Source organism: Phoxinus phoxinus, assembly GCF_949152265.1.
Source record: "Phoxinus phoxinus genome assembly, chromosome: 12".
NCBI lineage: Eukaryota > Metazoa > Chordata > Actinopteri > Cypriniformes > Leuciscidae > Phoxinus > Phoxinus phoxinus.
In genome coordinates this window covers 23,931,244-23,951,487 of record NC_136887.1, presented here as the reverse complement: position 1 = coordinate 23,951,487, position 20,244 = coordinate 23,931,244, and the positions used below count along the sequence as shown (strand labels likewise).

The window sequence follows — 20,244 nt, the reverse complement described above, 5'->3', positions numbered from 1 at the left end:
TAAAACAAAAAGAATAGTGATTTCAGGGTAGATTAAATCACATGGAAAAAAAGGAAGAAATCTGAAGATTCAGACAGTGTGCACCTGGAGTAGTGTAATTTGGATGAGTATCTACAGGCAACAAAAACACTGTTAACAAGGTAACATCTTTTTCCATATTCACACAAATTTCCTTTTCCCACACCGTTTAAACAAGCCCTAAAGCTAAACTGCCAAGCTAAAAAGTGAATGTTTTAAAAATACTTCCTGCGCTGCAACTCTAAAATAGCATCTCCACACCGTAGTCATTTGTCAAAAGGTCACGTTGAGGTCAAACTCATAAAGAGGGGGGCAAGAAGCCTGTTGCTATGGCGAGCAACGGAGTGCACCGAGCAGAAAGCACGCACACACACACACCTCCAGCGTTCTCAAATTCAATCACTAAACCTCTATAGCATCTAGCCTGCTGTCCACAATGGCTGAGTGAAACAGCTTTCGGCCTCCTTTAGCTCTGTCACAATGTCTGCCCTGTCATCCGCAAAAGAGCTGGCGCAGCTGCTTGAACGCGCTGTCAGTCAGCATCTCTGCAGCCGGGCTCCGACACCTCTGAAAACGAGTCGCGACTGGTGCACAATGAGGGTGGAGCCGTTCCCTTTCAGTCGTTTCTCACTCACTTTTCTTTCTCTGCTGCTAAAAAACCCCACTTGAATCATCAAACGGACGTGACTGTATTCAGCCAAGGCTGCGCGCCGACTCTGATGACAGATCAGGTGAGACAGGGACGACATGCGTCTACGTTTGCACTCGGGGCCCGGTCGGCTTTTACAATCCTCTGGGGACGCCGAGGCCCCGACGCTACCGCAGTCTATCCACGCCTCTCCGTTTCCCCTCACTCAAGTTCCAATCCTCCCCGAGTCCTGCTAATCAATGCTTTCGCTAAGGCCACAGAGGTATTCTGGCTTGTTTTTTGTGCCGCACTGCAGGCTAAAGAAGCTCATTGTTCTTAAATCATACAAACCTAAGCAGCCCTCTTCGACTCGGAGCAGATTTTTAATGCGTGCCGGGGCTATTACTCTTATGCCACCCAAAGTGCAGCGTAAGCCCCCCATAAATCTCGACGTTGAGCTCGTGAACAAAGAGCTAAAATAAGGTTAACTGCTGTCTTTCCTGTGCTTGGGAAACATATGGGAAGACTCTCAGACTTGATAAGTCATTGATTAATGGTCCTCACTCGTAGTTAATAACACCACTGAGGAACGGCAGGAGTCGCAGTGGGGAAATAAAAGTCAAGCAGTCGCTCAGAACGAGCGCAAAAAGTCAAAATTAAAGCACGATTTCGTGTCAGCTCTGTTTTGGCACGCATAAACATTCACATGTCAGAAAGGAAAAGTCGAACAAGTGTCTAACTTCCTCACTCCTTAGAGTCCGAGAAGTGTTGTGGCATCTACAGTAATTCAATTTGAGGCTAGTGAGCACTTGCGTTCCTGTTATCGAAATGGGAGAGGTGCTTTGAGAGCTGATAGCCCTCAGAAAGTCAGAGAGAAGGAGCCTGTGGCTGGTCAGCAGATGAAATCAGCATAGGGTTATAAGTATAGAAGGGTAAGAAGCCCTCCATTAGAGTCTGTGGGGAGAAAGTTGTGCAGTATAAATAGCTCCCAGCCTCAACTCCCTTTGGAGAGCTTGAGAGACGAGGAGAATGCAGATAAACATCTCACTTTAAGACAGCTTATCCAAGCATTTTACAGTGTTTTTGTCTTGCTTTCCATACTTAAACATCTTTAAAAACAAGATACATTTAATTGAGAAGCCAAATTGCATAAAAAAGCATGTTTTCAGGGAATACATTTCCTTTTTTTTATTCTATTCGCTTATTTCGTTTTTCTCACTATGTCCTGTTATATTTATGCTTAAAACATGAGACATGAGGAGGAAATTAATCATATACTAAATTGATCATGTTACAAGTTCTCCATTTCAAAATAAATGCTGTTCTTTTTTAACTTTCTATTCATCAAATAATTCAGAAAACAAGTATATTATTATTATTAATAATAATAAAAAACATATCAAGCAGCACAACTGTTTTCAACATTGATAATAATCATAAATGATTCTTGAGCGGCAATTCAGTGTATTAGAATGATTTCTGAAGGATCGTGTGACATTGAACACTGGAGTAAAGGCTGCTGAAAAAATTCAACTTTATCATCACAGGAATAAATTGGGTATAAACACTAATAATTGTAATAATTTTATAATATTATCTCAGTTTTTTGTCATTTAAGGCGAGACGGCAGGCAAAAACTAATTTTTTTTTTTTTTCACAGGTCAATTTTGAGATTTTGAGAGTATCTACAGTATCTGAGATTTGAGAAAAAGTCCAAAATACACATTTAGGTCTTTATTTTATTACACTTTGTCTATTTGTGTCTGTAGATTTCTCCTAAATTCAACAAAAGTTGGTGTTCTAAATCAACATGCTGTTCCGTGATCTCTGTCTACTCCCTGTCATCACATACACAGTTGGAAAGCTCCCTCTCTCTCCTGTACATTGTTGTCGGATCCAAATATGTTCATTTCTTTTTTATTAGCAACCAATCGTGAAAGTAAAATGGGCATTTAACTCTAAAAGCGAAATCTCATTGGCTGATGTCAATTTCTGACAACCTGATTCGTTCAGATGCATCACGTGACGTGCTCTGACATTTAGATGTGTGTTTTTGACTGCTTTTCTGTTCCGTTGAAGGCCATAAATGATGTGTTATAAGTTTTGATGTGATTTAGGTGGTTTGTATTGTTGTATTTGTTGATTTGATAAGATATTGTGTCTGTAAATAGTTGTTTCCACTAAAAAAGTATTATTTTTTTACATTACAAATCTTTAAATGCCGTTTTCTCAAAATGAGTTTTTTGTCATTCTCCAGTAACATCTCAGCCTATGTAGCACATGTACACCAAACTTTCCAGCTATACACTTAGCAGTATTCTGAAGATATTTTCAGAGGGTTTTGTTAATAAATCATTCCTGGCTTGATTTATGTGACATTGATTTTAATAAAAAAAATATGGCGGAAATTTATTTAATTTATTTTTTACAGTATATTTTGATTTCCTAGGTAATGAAAGCATATATCCTGAAATCCTTCTTGCGTGTAAACAAAATAAAAAAATAATTTTGCACCTGGCTTTATCAGATCTATCTACCGAAAATAATATGTAAAATTCCAATTCCGACTCCAAACTTTTGTATTGACAGGAAACCAAGACAAAAATACTGATTAAGAATTAACAGTGTACTGATCATAGCTTATTGGTAAAGGGACCTCATTCCTTCACAGGAGCCTGTTAAACTTTCTATCATGGAAGACAGTAGAAGTAGTAAATGCAATCAAAGGATATCGACATTTTTTCAACAAACTTATCCTGCTTGTCATCAGTCTTGGGGAAGTTCTGGATGTCGTTCTCCAGCCTCTGAATATGCCGCTCCATTGTGTCCAGGCTAGCTTTCAGGATCTGGGCAGATACTGCAAAAGGAAGATAGGAAAAAAAACAAAAAAAACAATGGGTTATGTGTATTCTGCTTAGTTTGTGGTCACAGAAATAATTTTAATTTGATCGAAGACAATAAACTACTTTTGATTTATTTACAAATGACTATGAGAAGTCTATGAATGTATGCCTAATTGTAAAGAGCCACAGTGAACATTTGGGCTTCATTGTGTTATTTTATTTATTTTTTAAGTGTTTCAGATTTTTCTCCTACACTGTGTAGGCGGTATTTGTCTGCCTACTTCATACTGTTTGATGAACTCCAGTGCTCTTATTTAAAATTCAACATCTTGACAACAACATATTAAGACCAGCATCTGATTCAGCCCTCAGATATCTTTGTATATAAAGTCTAATAAACACTGCACTGAAGCCACTGCCAAAGGGTCTGAAGACTTTGATCAGTGACAGTATTACTCGAGGCAAAGAATGCAACATTGAATATTGAGGCAACTTTGTTGAATTATCACTTATTTAAAGCACTGATAAATTTGTTAAATTGAAAAAGACGGAATAATAAATAAATAAAGCTACTGATAATAAAATGTCACACTATTGGCTAAAAAATGGCTTAAAATCTTAGTTAGTCAAACAGAAACATTCAACTAATAACATCAGAAAGATTGCCATGAGAAAATTGCCATTATTCCATATTCTATTAAATCAAATGATATATTAATATGACTTCAATAAAAAACATTAAAATATAACATTCATGAAGCACATACATTATGGCTATGCATTTTCATTTCAGTGACACCATCCATCCATCCATCCATCCATCCATGCTCCAAAAGCTATTTGAATATGCATCTGATTCAAAATTAACTAACTAACAACTAAACCATTTAGGTTCTCTATTTCTAATTTGTCAAATGGACCTTCTATCTTGTTTTTCTTAACACCCTGTACTGGAGTATATTGGCTGGTTGGTGGTGTAAATCTTGCAGGTGTGCTCAGGTGGACAGGTGTACTGAAGTGATGCAGAAGTTTGCTGACTGCGGCTGCTGTCCTGAAGCTGAGTGGTGTCAGCATGGGTTCAGCTTCATTAATCTCTACATAATCACTGTTTACGGCTCTCCATCTCCCTCTGGACTCACTGTAGTCCTTTCAAGTCTGGACTTCAAAGCGCCAGCAGTGTCTTAGGGGGATCAGTAGGGATGCGGACGCAGTTGTGGCGCCGTATTGTGATTGGTGTATGGCTTTAGCTTTATTGATACACACGGTACGAATGATCATGGCACAAGAAGGTCTGTCTGAGAGGGTCAAAGCTCTGACTCATCAGAGACATGAGAGGCTTTGTATGGGTCTTAGAGTGGACAAACACTATTCAATAGGGTTGCCATGAGTAAGCAACCAAGGTGCAGACTCCAGCTCATATATCAATTACTTAATAATATCTAATATAGGGATGTCAAAAGTAAGATTACTTACTGGGCAAAGGGTTAGTTTAAAAAAAAAAGGTGGGAGAGGGAGGCAGGAATGCAGATAATATATGTATACACTATGTATGATACAAACACTGTTGATGAGCTACTAAAGTTTTTACAAAATACTTTTTTTTCAGAAAGGATGTATTATATTGATAAAAAATGACAGTAAATACATGCACAATGTTATATAAAATATTTATTTAAAAATAATTGCTGATCTTTTGAACTTTCTATTCATAAAATTATCCTGAAAAAAAAACTTTTTTAAGCAGCAACTGTTTTCAACATTGACAGTAATGAGAAATGTTTCTTGAGCAGCAAATCAAGATATTAGAATTATTAGATTATATTACATTTCTGAAGGATCATGTGACACTGAAAAACTGGAGTAATGACTGCTGAAAATTCAGCTTTGCCATCACAGTAAAAAAATGACATTTTAAAATATATATTTTGTATAGTATTTATCAAATACTGTAAACACAGCCTTAGTGAGAATAAGAGACAAAACATTCTTACCGACACCAAACTTTTGGATGGTACTATTTAATGGCTTGCAAAAGTCTGGTTATAGCTGCAGGACTCAATCCCTGTTGTTTCCCGAGGTCAGTGCTAATAACATCTGCTTTAACTTTTCCCACTCGACAATAAAACCCAAATAGGAGGACAGCGGGCAGCAGCTACAAATCTACTGAAAGCACTAACAACAATATAAAGGGTAGACACCGTGTCATTAGTAGCATGCTGGAGGAAACCCACAACTGGGGATTTACCGTCCCCTAATCAAGGCTTACAAAGCCGAGGTTAACATTCTGTCTGAGGACAGGCCTTGAGAGAGAACAGAAGCAACAGAGAGAGAGAAAATCAAGCGAGGGCACAAGTTTAAGTTTTTTTCAGTGATGCTACAGCTTGTCAGGCCGATTCTAAAAGCTAAAACACTGTTGGCTTAAAATACTCTGATGACATGTTGCAATGACTTTTAAAGGGGGAAAGAGAGAAAATTGTGAGCAGGCAGATGATGGAGATGCGTGGTGGATAGCGTGGTGTGTGCCTCTCAGGACATGGTGCTGGGGGAGTAGCGAGAGTGAGAAAAAGCCAGCTCTGAGTTCAACTAATAACAGCACCGACTCACTCATCTCACAGGCCTCACCGCTGATGAAACGCAAACACCAGGGACCAAATGAAGAAATCTCAGCAGTGTTCCAAAACATAGGAAGCATACTTCTGAGCTAACATGGAATAGACTGGATAAAATCATAGAAGGATGTTCTAAAAGCTAGGCATCAACATTTTACTTTTTTTTTTTTTTAAGAAACTAATACTTTTATTCCGCAATGATGCAATAAATTGATCAAACGTGAAAGTAAAGACATTTATAATGTTTAAAAAAATATATATATTTATATTTGAAATAAATGCTGTTCTTTTAAACTTTATTCAACAACAAAGAGATTAAAAAGGAACTATTAAAGTAGGTTTTAAAAAATTATAAAACGAGATCTGGTCTTACTTCATTAAAAATCTTTTTATAAGAGTCAACTGAAAATAATGAATTCTAACAGAGTTCAAACTATCACTGTCCATCAAAATATGCTTCAGTAATAATGAATTCTGGCACGAGGGGCATAAAAGAGGATCTTCACCTCTTAACAGAAACATATGAGTTAGTCTGGAGTGCCCTATTCAACTGTGTTCATAAGTAATATGATCCCAGCGATTTTCTAAATTTTAATATATTATTAAAATTATATTTCAAAAACGTTTTACGCCAATCACAGGATTGATTTCGTAAAGTGTATTTGTTTGTTTGTCATACACTGATCACATTCAGCTTGAATACAATAAATATACAATCAATACTAAACAATATATTGTATAAAATGTAATCAATACCAAAAAATCATTAAAAAAGTTAAATTACATTAAAACTATTTTATGTAATATTTCTCTGCTAGGCATTTGATGCATATTAGGGTGCCTGACAGGCTGATTGTTAGCTAAACAACATGCTAATGCAAAACTATTGGAATCACCTGAGTGAGTGAAATCTCCCGTACAGAGCGCAACACGTGTGGCAAGCGGACAGATCAATCCCTTCTGAGGTTCCATCTCTGTTAGGATGCTGACTAAGAAAGTAGCTGCCTATGTAAGAAGTCAACAGCAAGACATTTCTGGAGTAGACCCCTTGTTTACCACAAAATAAAGTGATTTAGGACCACACGGCCAAGAGAATCTATAAATAGATACTTTACTTCCCAATGTGAGCACTTAAGAAATTAATTGCTTAGTTTAATTACTACAATAAATAGGATAATGCCACGGTGTCCAGTACAATCAGGATTTTGATTGTTAATATAGCTATAAAAAGTTAGAGTGGTAACAGTGTGGGGTACTGCATATGAAAATTAATATGAGAGGAAAAATGTTAATATTTCTTTTGATGTTCCTCTGAAAGTACAGGCTCGTTATGGGTCAGTTTCAGCTTTTCAGCAATAAATGTGTTTGTCTCAGAAGCAGCTTTCCTCTTCTTAATAGAGAGCCCTGCTGGAAGCCCAAGCAGAATAAAAAAAGGCATCCTTTTGGGATATCATTAGTAAGATTAACAACAAAATAACACAAAATAACACTGTTTACAGGGGACCAGTACTTGCGCAGAAAAAAAGAAAAAGAAAAAGATAACCCTGAAAAAAAATTCCCTGTCCTATTCACAGCAACCATTTATGGGCTGTGGCAATTTAAACTAATGTCTGTGTGGTTCCATAACACCAACTAACAGCGTGTGCTTGAACATTCTTCACCTCTGCAGGTTAACACATATTTTGGCTACTGGTTCCCATTACCAAAGATTCAAACTCACAAAATGTTCATTTTATTGCACTTTGTAAGGCACGTTCACACAAAGCTCATTTTTGCATTCCATATGTGTGATTTGTTTTTTCTTAGTAAATGTACAATATAATATTTTCAAGACCAGTCAGTCTACAACTAAAATGGTATTAAAACAATAATGTTATTTATCTTAAGTCAAATAAAAAAAATGGTTAAAGCTATTTAAAATTTAAAGATCAATGACTTCGTCAGCATTAGCGCCCATTGTGACGGCATTACACAATAGGACAAACTCCTTGCTGGTTGGCTTCTTAAAGATTTACAGTCAGGGTTTAGTGTCTGTGAGCCCTGCCCTTCTGTTCTGGCTTGCTCTGTGCGATATTCATTCTCAGAGCCAGGGGACAGAAGAGGACTATTTCATTAAGCCCCTTTCCATCTTCTCTCGCCATAAACAGCCATGAAGTAACGTCGCTTGTCATAAAAAAAGAAAGAAGATGCGCTTTGCAAAATACCAAATCATCAGCTGTAATGCCAAGGTGTCAGCGTTACTGTCAGCCATTTGTTGGAGGGCACCATTTCCATGTGAGATTTATAGATAAGGCGTATCAATATTTCATTGCTGTAGCTGTGATGCTCGGATGATACAATGTGAATTGAGATTTATTTCGGAGCAGGATGCCCTGGTGTAGCATAAGGCATTTGTGATTCAAATAATCTCCACCAACAAAAGAAAAACAAAGCATATAATAAAAGACAAGGTCACCCATGAACAGTCATTAAGTGGTTTACAATCAAATGATTGCCTCTTTATCTCCCTGCACGTGAGGATTTGAATTACACAAGAGAGTTCATGCATGAATGAACGGACAGTATGTATGCATCCATAAAAGGTATTGTGTGAAGGTGTATGAATAGGACACAGGGGAAGAGTGTGTGAGCGAGAAAAAGAAAGAGAGATGAGGAGGTACCTAAAGAGGTTTCTGCATTAAAGCTATGGTCCATCACTTGACATATGTACACCGATAATTGGCAGGAAAGTGGGAAACTTTCATTAAACTCCAATTAGACTGGAGTTCATTCCATTCATCCTGTACAAAAAAAAAAAGTTTGATGGGGAGAAGGAAGCAGAACAGGGTATAGCCAGATTACGTCTTTTAATTTGGTATGTAATGAGTTTGAGGCTCAAGAGACCCTTAAAATAAAGACGTTACAGATACCGACACTATCCCCTCTCCAATTCTACCTTATTAACTTTAGAAGGTAAAATGTAGTTCTTTCAATAATGTCTCTTCACAATGAAAACATGCCTGTCATTGGACAACCATGAACAGATGAGAAACTTCAATCTTTAAAACATATACTAAAAGCACTACGTCCTCATTGAAGCGAATCTGAGGATTATTGATCTCAACATTCAACACTTACCTCTAAACAAGCAGCTATACTTGTATAAGCATCGAACTGATATTTTTCATTGCAATGTTGAGGCTTTTCTATGTAGTTAATTGAAAATGAAATCTTTTCAGTTTGAAACATTTACGCATCTGCCAGCACTTCTTTGACACTTAAGAATGAGTAAAGGTTATGGGAAACAGACAGCACAGTGATGGCATATACTTGACATATTTACTTTAGCAGTACAAAAAGACAAAAGCATATCTACATCTCTAAAGAACAAAATAACTCCGATCACACTGCATATAGATGACATGCTTGTGGTGACAAAGCAATGCCACTGCTATCTTATGACTATTATGCTGTGCTAAATGCTGAAATAGTGGGTTCTTTTAATTAAATTTAATTTAAAAGTCAATTTGAAGAAAAGAACAAATGTAGTAAATCAATTATTTAAATACTTGATGTCTTTTAACACCACTGTGCAGCCCAAGAAGAGTTCTCCAAACTACACAAGATACATATAATACTAATAAAGTGCAAACCGGTAGTTAAAACGTTTTAAAGTTAAAAAGTCCGCAGTTTTACAGATATCTATCCTTTAATAATAACAATGATGATAATAACTGAGAAGCACTGTTTAGAAAACTGACTAATACTAATAATTGACTGTTCAGTAATAATACAAATAACTATTAAATATTAATATAGAATCAGAAAACAACCAGTAGCCTACACAGTTTGTGCCCAAATCAATTAACTCCAGTGCAAAAAGAGTGTAAATCCACAATACATTTTGTGCAGAGCATAATTATTAGTCACCATCAACGGGGTGCTAATCGGATGGAGGGGAAACAAGGCAACAAATCCTTTTACATTCACTCCATTTAATATTTTAATATGTGTTTTCATGAAATCCCTCACTTTTTAATTCATAATTAAGGATTTATTGACTGATTTGATCATCTGAGAGCTTTTGTATTTAAAAACCTTAAGGTTGAAATATGATTCAAAATGAGCTGCTAGCCACAGGAGATTCCAGCTGATGAAATAAAAAATATTTCTGGATCGTTAGGAGTAAATAAAACCGGATAAGATGAAGACAACAAGGGGTCCGTGAGGAGGGGCACTCTAATACCACTCAATCCATTGTTAGTGAAATATAAACAAGCCCACACCACATGATTCACTGTAAACTACTTACAACATCAGAAATTTAAAAGAAAAAGGATCAAACAACATAACTCTAAAACCACAAGCAAATCCCATTTCCCCTCTGAATGAGATGAGCAATTCTAGATTACCCATTCACATTCACGTCACATCAATACAAATACTGGCTCTGTCTGGCCGCTGGCCATCAAGCGTGTGATTGGGAATCGTCAGCCTCTGTCCGCTCTTCTTAACGGACACCCATTTTGGAGGAGAGGATTTGCCATAGAGGAGCAGTGAGGCTGGAAATAAAAGTGTTCTTTCCCTCCTCAGCTTCCCTTAGGATCCTGTAAACAGCGCTGGCTTGGCGATAACGCCACTCTATTGTGAGAAGCTCATTGGTTCAAAGACATCCCTTCACAACTGAGGCTCTAAAAGGACCTGGGTTGGATGCAATTACTTAGCTCAAACTACCGATAGATGATAGATAAACTGTGGAAAGAAAATTAAATAAATATAAAACTCTTTCTGTGATCTAAAAGAGCGATTATTTAAAAAAAAGAAGGCATCAAACATATCTGTATCGAACACATATGAAATTGCATTCATACACTTTAGGAAACATACTACATTTGGCAGCCTTAGTGACAACAAATAGCTGACGCACCTTCTCAGAGGGACACATAAAATAGAGCCAATTATAACGCATTTTGATCTATGAGAGAGTTTAGACATCAACCCAAGGTGCTGACAATTTCCTGGGAGTGGAGAAGAAATCAGACTTGCAGAGAGAGAAAGGCAAACATGCACAGATTTTCAAGCTACACACATGCGTGACTTGTAGTTCTTTTACAGCACGCCACTGGGCAGAATCACTAAACTGTGTAACGAGCAGTGAGTGATACCAGTCACAACGGTCGCCCAGCTCTTGATACCAAGTAAACCCGAGTAGCTCGAAAGGGATGACCCACAGAGAGAGGAATACACCTTGAGCAGGTACTGTCAGCTAGCCTCAAGGGCTCTGGGGGAAGTCTAGGCTGTGCAGGTGCAGAGGGTAGAGGGTGTGGGTGGGCCATGTTTATGTGTTATGAAAACTGGTGAACAGATTGTGGAGCTGGGGGATATTTATAGGAAACACACACCTTTGTCCTCCGCTGCTTCACTACCTACATGCCCTTGGGTGATTGTGCCCCTATAGGGGACACTTACAAACTAGAGCTCTGAGGAAGCCTCGGACAGTGTAAGATGTATTTAGAAAGTGCTGAGTTTATTTTATTCATACAAACAATCTATATATTTTAAAATAAGAATAAAGCAGCATTTCTATTCCGTATAAGTGAACAACAACAGTGTGTCATATACAGTTATGGGGGGTTATGGTTATGGTTATTTGTTTACATGACAGGTAAAAAATTACATGATTTTTTGATGCCCTTCTAGGAACATTGTAATTAAATATTAAGAAGTTTATGATTTATTATCGAATAAAAATATAAATACATAGAAGGAAGAAAGAAATGAAGGAAGCAATCTTTGACATCTTTGTGTCATAAAGGGGGGTACATTTATAGCATAGTATTTCAGAGAGATTTTAAAAATGTTGCATGATTTCTGAAGTGGGAGTTAGCTGCTTATTACCGCTTATTTAGTTCATAGATAAGCTTATTTGAGGAAAATTGTGGATCAGTATTTATAAAGTCTGATACGGACAGAGCAGGGAGGGCAGACACATCTATCGATGTTTGAACATCAGCTCAGGCTAACGAATACCACAGCAGAGCGTCTATCTTGTAAGAGAATACTTTCATTTTAGAGAAGGATTTCAATGACTGGTATTTCTGAGATAATAGTGCAAACTGCCTCTCAAGAGTGAAGTGCACTGGGATAAATGAGAAAGAACCAGAGGCTAATTGAAACGGTGCTAGGTGAGAGATGACAGTGTACGGAACAGCACATTCCAGGGCCCAGTTTTATGATAGGGCCCCTCTCTGCAACAGTGGAGAAAGGTTTGCTACTTTTCGATTTCCATAAATCCTGGTATAGTAACACATGCACAAACACATGTCCAAATCCATCAGAAAAGGATGCTAGGACAACTGGCAGATAGGACAGGACTTCTCATTGGTCCACAGGCAGTTTCTGCCCTACACACATGTTGAAACTGAAACAAAGGGAGGCCACAATGATCCATCCGAATCATTCATAACACTGACAGCTATTTGTAGTGCAGAATCTTACACAAATTCAGCCAGTAATGTACAATTGAATACATGCATGACAGGTCAAACCTTTCCCATTTTGTTTGGACTCTATTTGTTTAGAACATTGCCAAAGTTATTCTAGTGGTTGTTTGGAAAATGGGGAATACATTGGTAAAAAGTTAAAGACACTTTAAAGACTTTTAACTGTGTGCTTTATGCAAATGCATTCCACAGAGGAAAGAACGGTGTGCCACACTGGTTGTGCCCCCTCTGATGCTAGCAGCCAATCACAGCACTGAAATTGAGAAGCACTAAATTGCAATCTCCTCCTCATCAGAAACAGACACTCCTGATATACCGTTCCGACTCTCCCATCTAGAGACTGCAACAGATGTGCCGTACTGAGCCTTCAGTCTGTGAGAAAACAGACATTAACAAATACTATGCTCCGAGTCTTTGTCCAGCAAGACATGCCAGAGAGACAAAAGTGGATTGGCCAAGTTTTGAGTGTTTGGCCCAGAGGCAGAAGACATACAGACAGATTTGCAACAAGGTTAAGCTCAGGAGAGCAAACCTTCACTTCAAGATACCTTCGTCTGCATGTTCCAGATTGTTAAGGACCTTCTGCTCCTACTTTAAGACCTCATCTGCATGTTCCAGATTTTAGTACAGCTTTTGAGACTCCAGGAGAACAGCATCCCACAGAGTTTCATGTTCAAGGCTGTTTAAACAGATTCCGGCTCCTTTCCCCACTGCATTGTTACCCAGCACAACCAGTGAAAGACGTCACCGCCATCGGACTGCTCACTGGACCACGTGAAATGTAAATATGACTTAACCAAACCTCTTTCCAGAGACCTTGGCATTGTTGTACATGATTTTCTAATTTACATTAGAAGTAATATAACTGATGCTACTTAATAACAAATAATCATTAATTTTTTTTTAATGCATAACAAGGTTGTTTACCTTATTTTTGAAACAACAAATTATCTTTCCATAAGATAACATAACTCTGCCATAGCCATACCCAATTAATTCACTTGTATTTCATCCATCTTATGTACTTTATTCCTAAATCCTGATTCCTTTATTCATTTAGTTGTGTTGATGTACTATTTTTTTTTTAAATCTTTTTGTTAATAAAATCTATTTTATTACACTTGTGTCTTCCTTCTGTTGCCTCTACAAGTTAGTCGATATCTAACAAATCCTTCAGATTGGTCAGATGACAAACATAAATCAACATCATTATTTTTATTTCTTCAACAATCTTTGATTGTTCTTTTATGTCATGGTGAAATTCCTGGATGGTGCTACATAATCTGAGAAGGAATCATCTGACACTTTCACCTTACGTGACGTGACCAAAACTCACAATATCATTTGGTGCCCAAATAGACCAAATCATATGGTCAAACCAAATTTATGGTGCCCATTTTAAGCACAAATCACTGGTGAGGTTGACTTATGTCTTTACACGGCTTCAAAGTAATATGCTATCACATGGTCCACACAACAGACCTTAAAGGGGCACAGTCCACCAGCTGAGTGACATTTCAGCACTGAGGAAAGTTTCATGAGGCAGTTGCTCTGTCAGGCTGATAAGCATGTGGACAGTCTCCATAATGCAATGCAGGAAGGCAAGTCCATGAATAAAATATCAATATCTTTGACCTTCATACTGAACCTAGTGAAACACCTCAGGATTCTGAACAAAATGTTAATAATTGCCAGAATCAGTGAGACGATATTTGTTTATAGTGATACAAATAATATTTCAGCATTTGCACAAACTTGTAGCTCTTATTTAGATTTTATTTTCATCAATGTTTTTACAAATTAAGACAATAATATGGAGGAATGACATACAATGTTTCAAACAGCCATTTGGTTAAGAAATGTAATTTTCATGCTTCCTTATGTGCATATTGTGAATGTCTCATTGTGCATGATTATCACCAGCAATTTCATCACTGCTCTCATTTCTAGCTCAAGAGCTCCCTCTGTGAGAAACATCATGACGTGAGAGAGAACGTCTACACTTATTTGAGCTCATTTCATAGGAAGATGAAAGAGTTACTTTTTGGATTGAAGGGGTAAAAAAACAATGGTTTATGTATGAATCAATTGAAACCAAGTGTACAATCTAATCAGTTTCAGGAAACAAACAAGCAAACCAACAAGCAAAAAGGCTTGGAGGTATAGATGTGCACAACTGATCTGAGCCGTTCCATGTATCGCTCACTATGTGAAACAATACACTGTAAGGGCACACCTGACTTCATTGACCATTTCCTAGCTCTGATTAAAGGCTGAATAAAGCCTCACTTCATCATTGACACAGTTAATTCAAATAAATGAGAGGCATTGAAAACATGCAGCCTCCAGTGTCAGGGTTCTCTGCTCTCGCAGCATAAATGTCCGCCATAGATAATCAATGAGGCTTTGTAATGAAGACTTTTGTTCATTGGGGAAGAGGCTTTTAGATGATCGGTCACACTAGCTTTGTACTGGAAACAGGGCTGGGGTAAAACCCAAGAGTTATTTTTAGACACATGCAACAGCCCAGAAAAACATGAAAGTGAATGCAGCAGTGAAATTTACCACATTACAACATTATGACTATTATTAAAAAAGGAACTCGGTATATTATTAGACAGCTCTAGTCATGGCAAAATGCACGAAATAATGATCTAGATACTGTGTAAATAACTGTGCAGCACCCATAGATGCCAACTATTATCCATACGATAGATAGATAGATAGATAGATAGATAGACAGATAGATAGATGTTCATGGGCGTAGAGGTACTGTAGAGAGAAATTACAGCCGTGCCATTGCTCTTTGTGTGTCTATTCCCTATCCAGTCGCAATGCATCTCCACGCGGTGCCACATGTGCAGCATTCTGGCCTGCGCTCTGGCCTACTGATTGCTGCGACTCTAGCTTGATTAATGGTGGATTTGAAATGAAAATGATCTATTCATCGGAGGTGTGAGGCAGTCTGCAGTCTTGATTGACTGTCAGCACAGGCCAAAGAGCCATGCTGGAGAGCTGGAGAGGTGTGCCATTAGAGGAGTTTGCCAAGGAGCGGATATCTCTCCACGCACAACAGCTCGTGCGCAAAAGCAAAAGAGCTGCGGTGGAAGTGCAATTTAAGGCATAAGAAGCTTCAAGGACATTAGCGGCCCCCGTTCAGACTGCCTGCTTTTGGGGGTGAGTGGGGCGTCTGACTCTAATCTGAAATTAAACAGAGAGCGTAGTCATCTCTGTCCTCTTTGTGGTCTGAATGCTGCTACTTATCGACATGCTGCTGATTCACAGCCCCCCTGCTGCTCACGCTGATGATAAGCCAATGTGAATCACAGCTAGGATCCTCACTCACTGTCTTGTCATCTTAAAACACCAGTCAAACGGGTACTTAATGAAATGATTTAAGCATCTCTGTGAGAGTTCTTCTGGCCATGGGACAGAAGGTCTTTGAGAAATTAAGGCAAGATGAAACTAGAAGATCATTAAAGATGCTTGTTTTAAATCTGAAGCACAAGAAGCATGTTAAATCTGACTGATCTGGAGGAAATCCATTTGCATCGAGCGACACAAGTCTATTTTTATTGAGTGCTCGGTATCTACGGTGAGCAAAGCTTTTGAGTCTTCCAAGGAATTTGAGCAAGTTGAAGAGGCCTCTCCAACCACACTTTCATAGTGAAGCACCAGGCTGCAAACAGCTCTTTTAGATCAATTCTTTGCTGTCAGCCATGTGTGTTTAAATCAGCACGGGGGAAACGGTACGCACACTGTTCTAGGCCACGCTGCCAACACCAGTGTCTATTAAAATAGATTGTTCTCACAGTGCGTGACCTTCTGCTTGTATTGGTACTGAAGCCCAACATTACTACCGAAATTAAGATACCCTGTGTCCCCTCTTAACAGCGTAATAAAGTCCATACAATATGATTTATATCCCTCCGCCAATGATAAAGGTCAGATCAATTCCCACACCTGAAAGCTCTGTCTTCATTTAGAGCGGTCGCGTGCAAGCGTCATGGACCGTGGCATTTGCACGGGAAACACATGTATAAGTAAGTGTATATTCATGATGTGTTTAAAAGGGAAAGTGCCTGGTATTGATTGCAGATTGGATTGCCCATTTGCTTTTTGTTTTGCACCCAGCAGATGCACAGCCTCGGGCATTAGATTGCAGAGCTATAAAGAAGACTCTGTCGCTCAGCCGCTCTCTCTCTACCTCAGGCAATCCTTAAACTCATCAGCGTTTTAATGAGACTTTCAAGCAGGGAGATGAATTAACTGCCTGCTTCTTTTTTTTCTGACTGGCAGAATCCCTACAGACGACACAAGCAAACAGAGAAGTCAGACCATGCATTATTTCACATTTTATCTGATATTCGCAATAGTCTTATAAACAAAATAAGAGTGGGATCTCCTCCACCATGACGGTGATGGCTTATTATCTTGTTCTCTAATTTCATAGATGTTCCTTTATAAGACAATTGTCCATTTATCCAGGTATGAAACATTCGCTGTTGGCAATACGAGGGATGCCGACATGCAATAATCTTAAAATCTAAAGACTGAAATAGCATAGGGAGGTCACAACATTATTGTGTTTAGGATTATTGCACTCTGAAACAACAACAACATAAGCATTTTATGGCATGTTTTAGATTCCTTTGATAGAAACATCTCAGGACACAACAGTAACCATGTTCCCTGAAAGGGGAACGAGACGCTGCATCTAATGACGACACTATGGGGAACGCCTCTGCTTGACTGCGTCTGAAGCATGTGTGCAACTAGTCCAATCTTGATTGGTGCTGCTTCACCTTGTGATGTGTGAGGTGTACCGTGGAAGCTACAAAGGGAAGCAGGCAACACAGCAGTGTCAGCTTCTGATAGGCTAAAACGAGCCGCTCCCCGGCATGCAGGAAGTATGGCAAGGGGACGCAGCGTCTCGTTTCCCTCTCAGGGAACATGGTAACCTGGGACGTTCCGTGTCCAACGACTACGCGGAATGAAATACCCACTTCGCCATACTGACAAATGCCTGTCCTGGTGTGAAACTGTTCCGGCACAGCTAAGGTCGAGAGCACTTGAGTCCCTGGTGTAACTGACAGGTCCAGGCTATAAAACCTTATAAATGTGTCCAGAGAGGACCACCCTCATTCATACGATTAATTGGAAAAGTAATAGACTGATTAATCGATTATGAAAATAATCATTAGTTGCAGCCCTACAATGCATTTTAAGCACGGAAAGATACAAAAGAGAAGGCAGTGCAGAACTGCTTCCGAACAATTAATTAGTTATTTTTTTGTAGCTTCCGCAGTACGCAGTCATATGTCACATGTCACAAGGTGACACAGCACCAATCAAGATTGGACTAGTTGCACACGTGCGTCAGACACAGTCACGCAGAGGTGTTCCCCATAGTGTCATCATTGGACACAGGACAAGTTCCCTCGAAAGGGAACAGCACAACACCAAGCCTTCTTAATGAGGCTTAATTAATCAATGATCATCATTAATGTCATAAGAGGACTTGAAGCAATAACAAATCTAAATCTAAAATAATAACAATACTGGAGTGAAATGCTGGATTGCTCAATAGACGTTTTAAACAATATGAAGCTACCCTGTGCTGATTTTTTTTTTTTTAAATGGAAAATGCCATTTAATAAGCACATATGTGAGATGGGCTAATGATCATGGGTTTTTTCTTTAGCATACCAACGGAACATTCAAGTGAACCTCTTGTAGTATTAACCTGAATTGAATGGTATAATTGTTTATATGCTATACAATTTAACAGAGTGGCTTTCTGAGAATCCACATTAATAAGATCATCCAAACAAAATCCCAACCTTCATTTCACTAGGGAAAATGTCCTTCAGTGGTATGAACCAATCATTGTGATCCTTCATCCTCACATCAATCGACTTTCATTGATGTATGTTCACATTCTACATCTGTCAATGCTAACACTGATTTGAAGGCCTTTATACAACAGCCTCTTGAACACCCAAATGTGCATTATCACCCAAAATGAAGAGATTGATATTGCAGAATGAGGTCTCATTTTCTTAATGGAAACATCTGATTAATTGAAAACGCAATGAACCTATGAGCTATTAGACGTTGGCTGCAACACCAATTCCAAGTCTTCTCAGTCGAATGGCTGCGGGGTGGAGTAGTGTTTGCCTTTCTAAAGTCTTCGTGTCTCTAGGCAGCTTCTATGCCTCGACTCAATTTAATAGCCATTACCTAAGGAGCTCTGTGACTCTTGGCATAACCGGATAACTAACAGCCACAAGCTGCGTGCCCATAAGGCTTTCTTCTTGCATACCCCATCTTTAAAGCTTAATAGTACCCTAACGCTAAGTAGAGAAGATAAGAATAAGAGGGAGAGGCTAGTGAACAGACAGTGTTATTAGCTTGCTGCCTCTTAACGCATCAATAAGTCATGAAATGATGTCTGCACTTTCTGGCTGTTGTTTCTTCCAAGAGAAACAATCAATAAATAAGCTGTATGTGACTCATTAGGGGACGTCACATGCAATTATTTAAAAGAAAGGTTAAGATATGTGCATTGCGCTTTGTTAATGTCGTTTATGAAACAATTGGATTTAGGTTCACTAAACCTTATGAACATATCTTCTTGTAGCGTGTGAAGAGAGAAAACTGTGCGGATTATTTCACAGTCTATTGGCCCTCTGAAAACGTTAAAACGAATAATTCACCCAGAGTTGAACATCTGTAATTATTTACTCACCCTCATTTTGTGACAAACCTTAATGCTCGTATTTTCACAAATAAAGAGAAAGGCTAAAGAATATTGACAGCTCCTTTCTATACAACAAAATGTGACCACATCTGCTAAGTACCTCCCTCCCCAACCCGAATCATTAAATTGGAAATACAATAGCTTTGTGTGAGAAGAAATAAAATTTAAGTCATTATTGGTGTTTGTTGTCCTTTTTGGAGATTTGCGGTTGTTATCACTATGAACGGAACACATTAAAAAAAGGATAAATGAGGTAACACTTTATTTTGATAGTCCATTTTAGACATTCTACTAACTATAAGTAACTTCACAACTAAATATTGCGAACAAAACCAAAGTAAGTAAATAATAACATTTTATTCCAGGCTGAAATACACCTTTAAACAGGGAAGGACATGGAATCCTTTGCTCTCAGATCTGTTTACTTGAAGAGTGATGGCTGACCTCCGCATGACAGAAGCTCATCCCACTCCTTTGCTTTGACACACTGGCCTTAGGTGACTGAAGAGAGAAAAGAGTCTGAAAAGAGAGAGCAGAGCAGGAGGAGGGGGTAGATGGGAGCAGAGCCATAGCAGCAGCAACACCTAATCCCCACCTCTTCAGATTTTATTGGCAGCTCTAGCAGAGAATGGCAGACACCCATTATAACTTAACACATCAAAATGGCAATGTGGCACACATAGAAAAGGCCACCTGAAGACAAACACAGCGGCCCTCGCTTTATCTGCTGTGAGCTCGCAGACAAACGCTGCATCAATTTGGCCAGCAACAATCGATTCTATCTCTCTTTCTTCCACTTGCTCTCTCTATCTGTCTCTGTTCTCTTAACTTTGAAAAGACAAGGCTTCACATGACAATGCAATTAAAATTTCATAGCAGAACTTACATTCCTGATATTTCT

General features: G+C 38.5%; 1 protein-coding gene across 12 annotated transcripts in view; it reads right to left on the bottom strand.

Annotated features, from left to right (window-relative positions):
• The window catches only part of diaph2 (diaphanous-related formin 2), a 471,667-nt gene that overhangs the window by 97,978 nt on the left and 353,445 nt on the right, over positions 1-20,244 (bottom strand). For all 12 annotated transcript variants that reach the window (XM_079630046.1, XM_079630050.1, XM_079630044.1 and 9 more), the window contains one exon: positions 3,379-3,503. In XM_079630046.1, the coding sequence (XP_079486172.1) occupies positions 3,379-3,503 (125 nt within the window). The remainder of the gene's footprint in view (positions 1-3,378; positions 3,504-20,244) is intronic.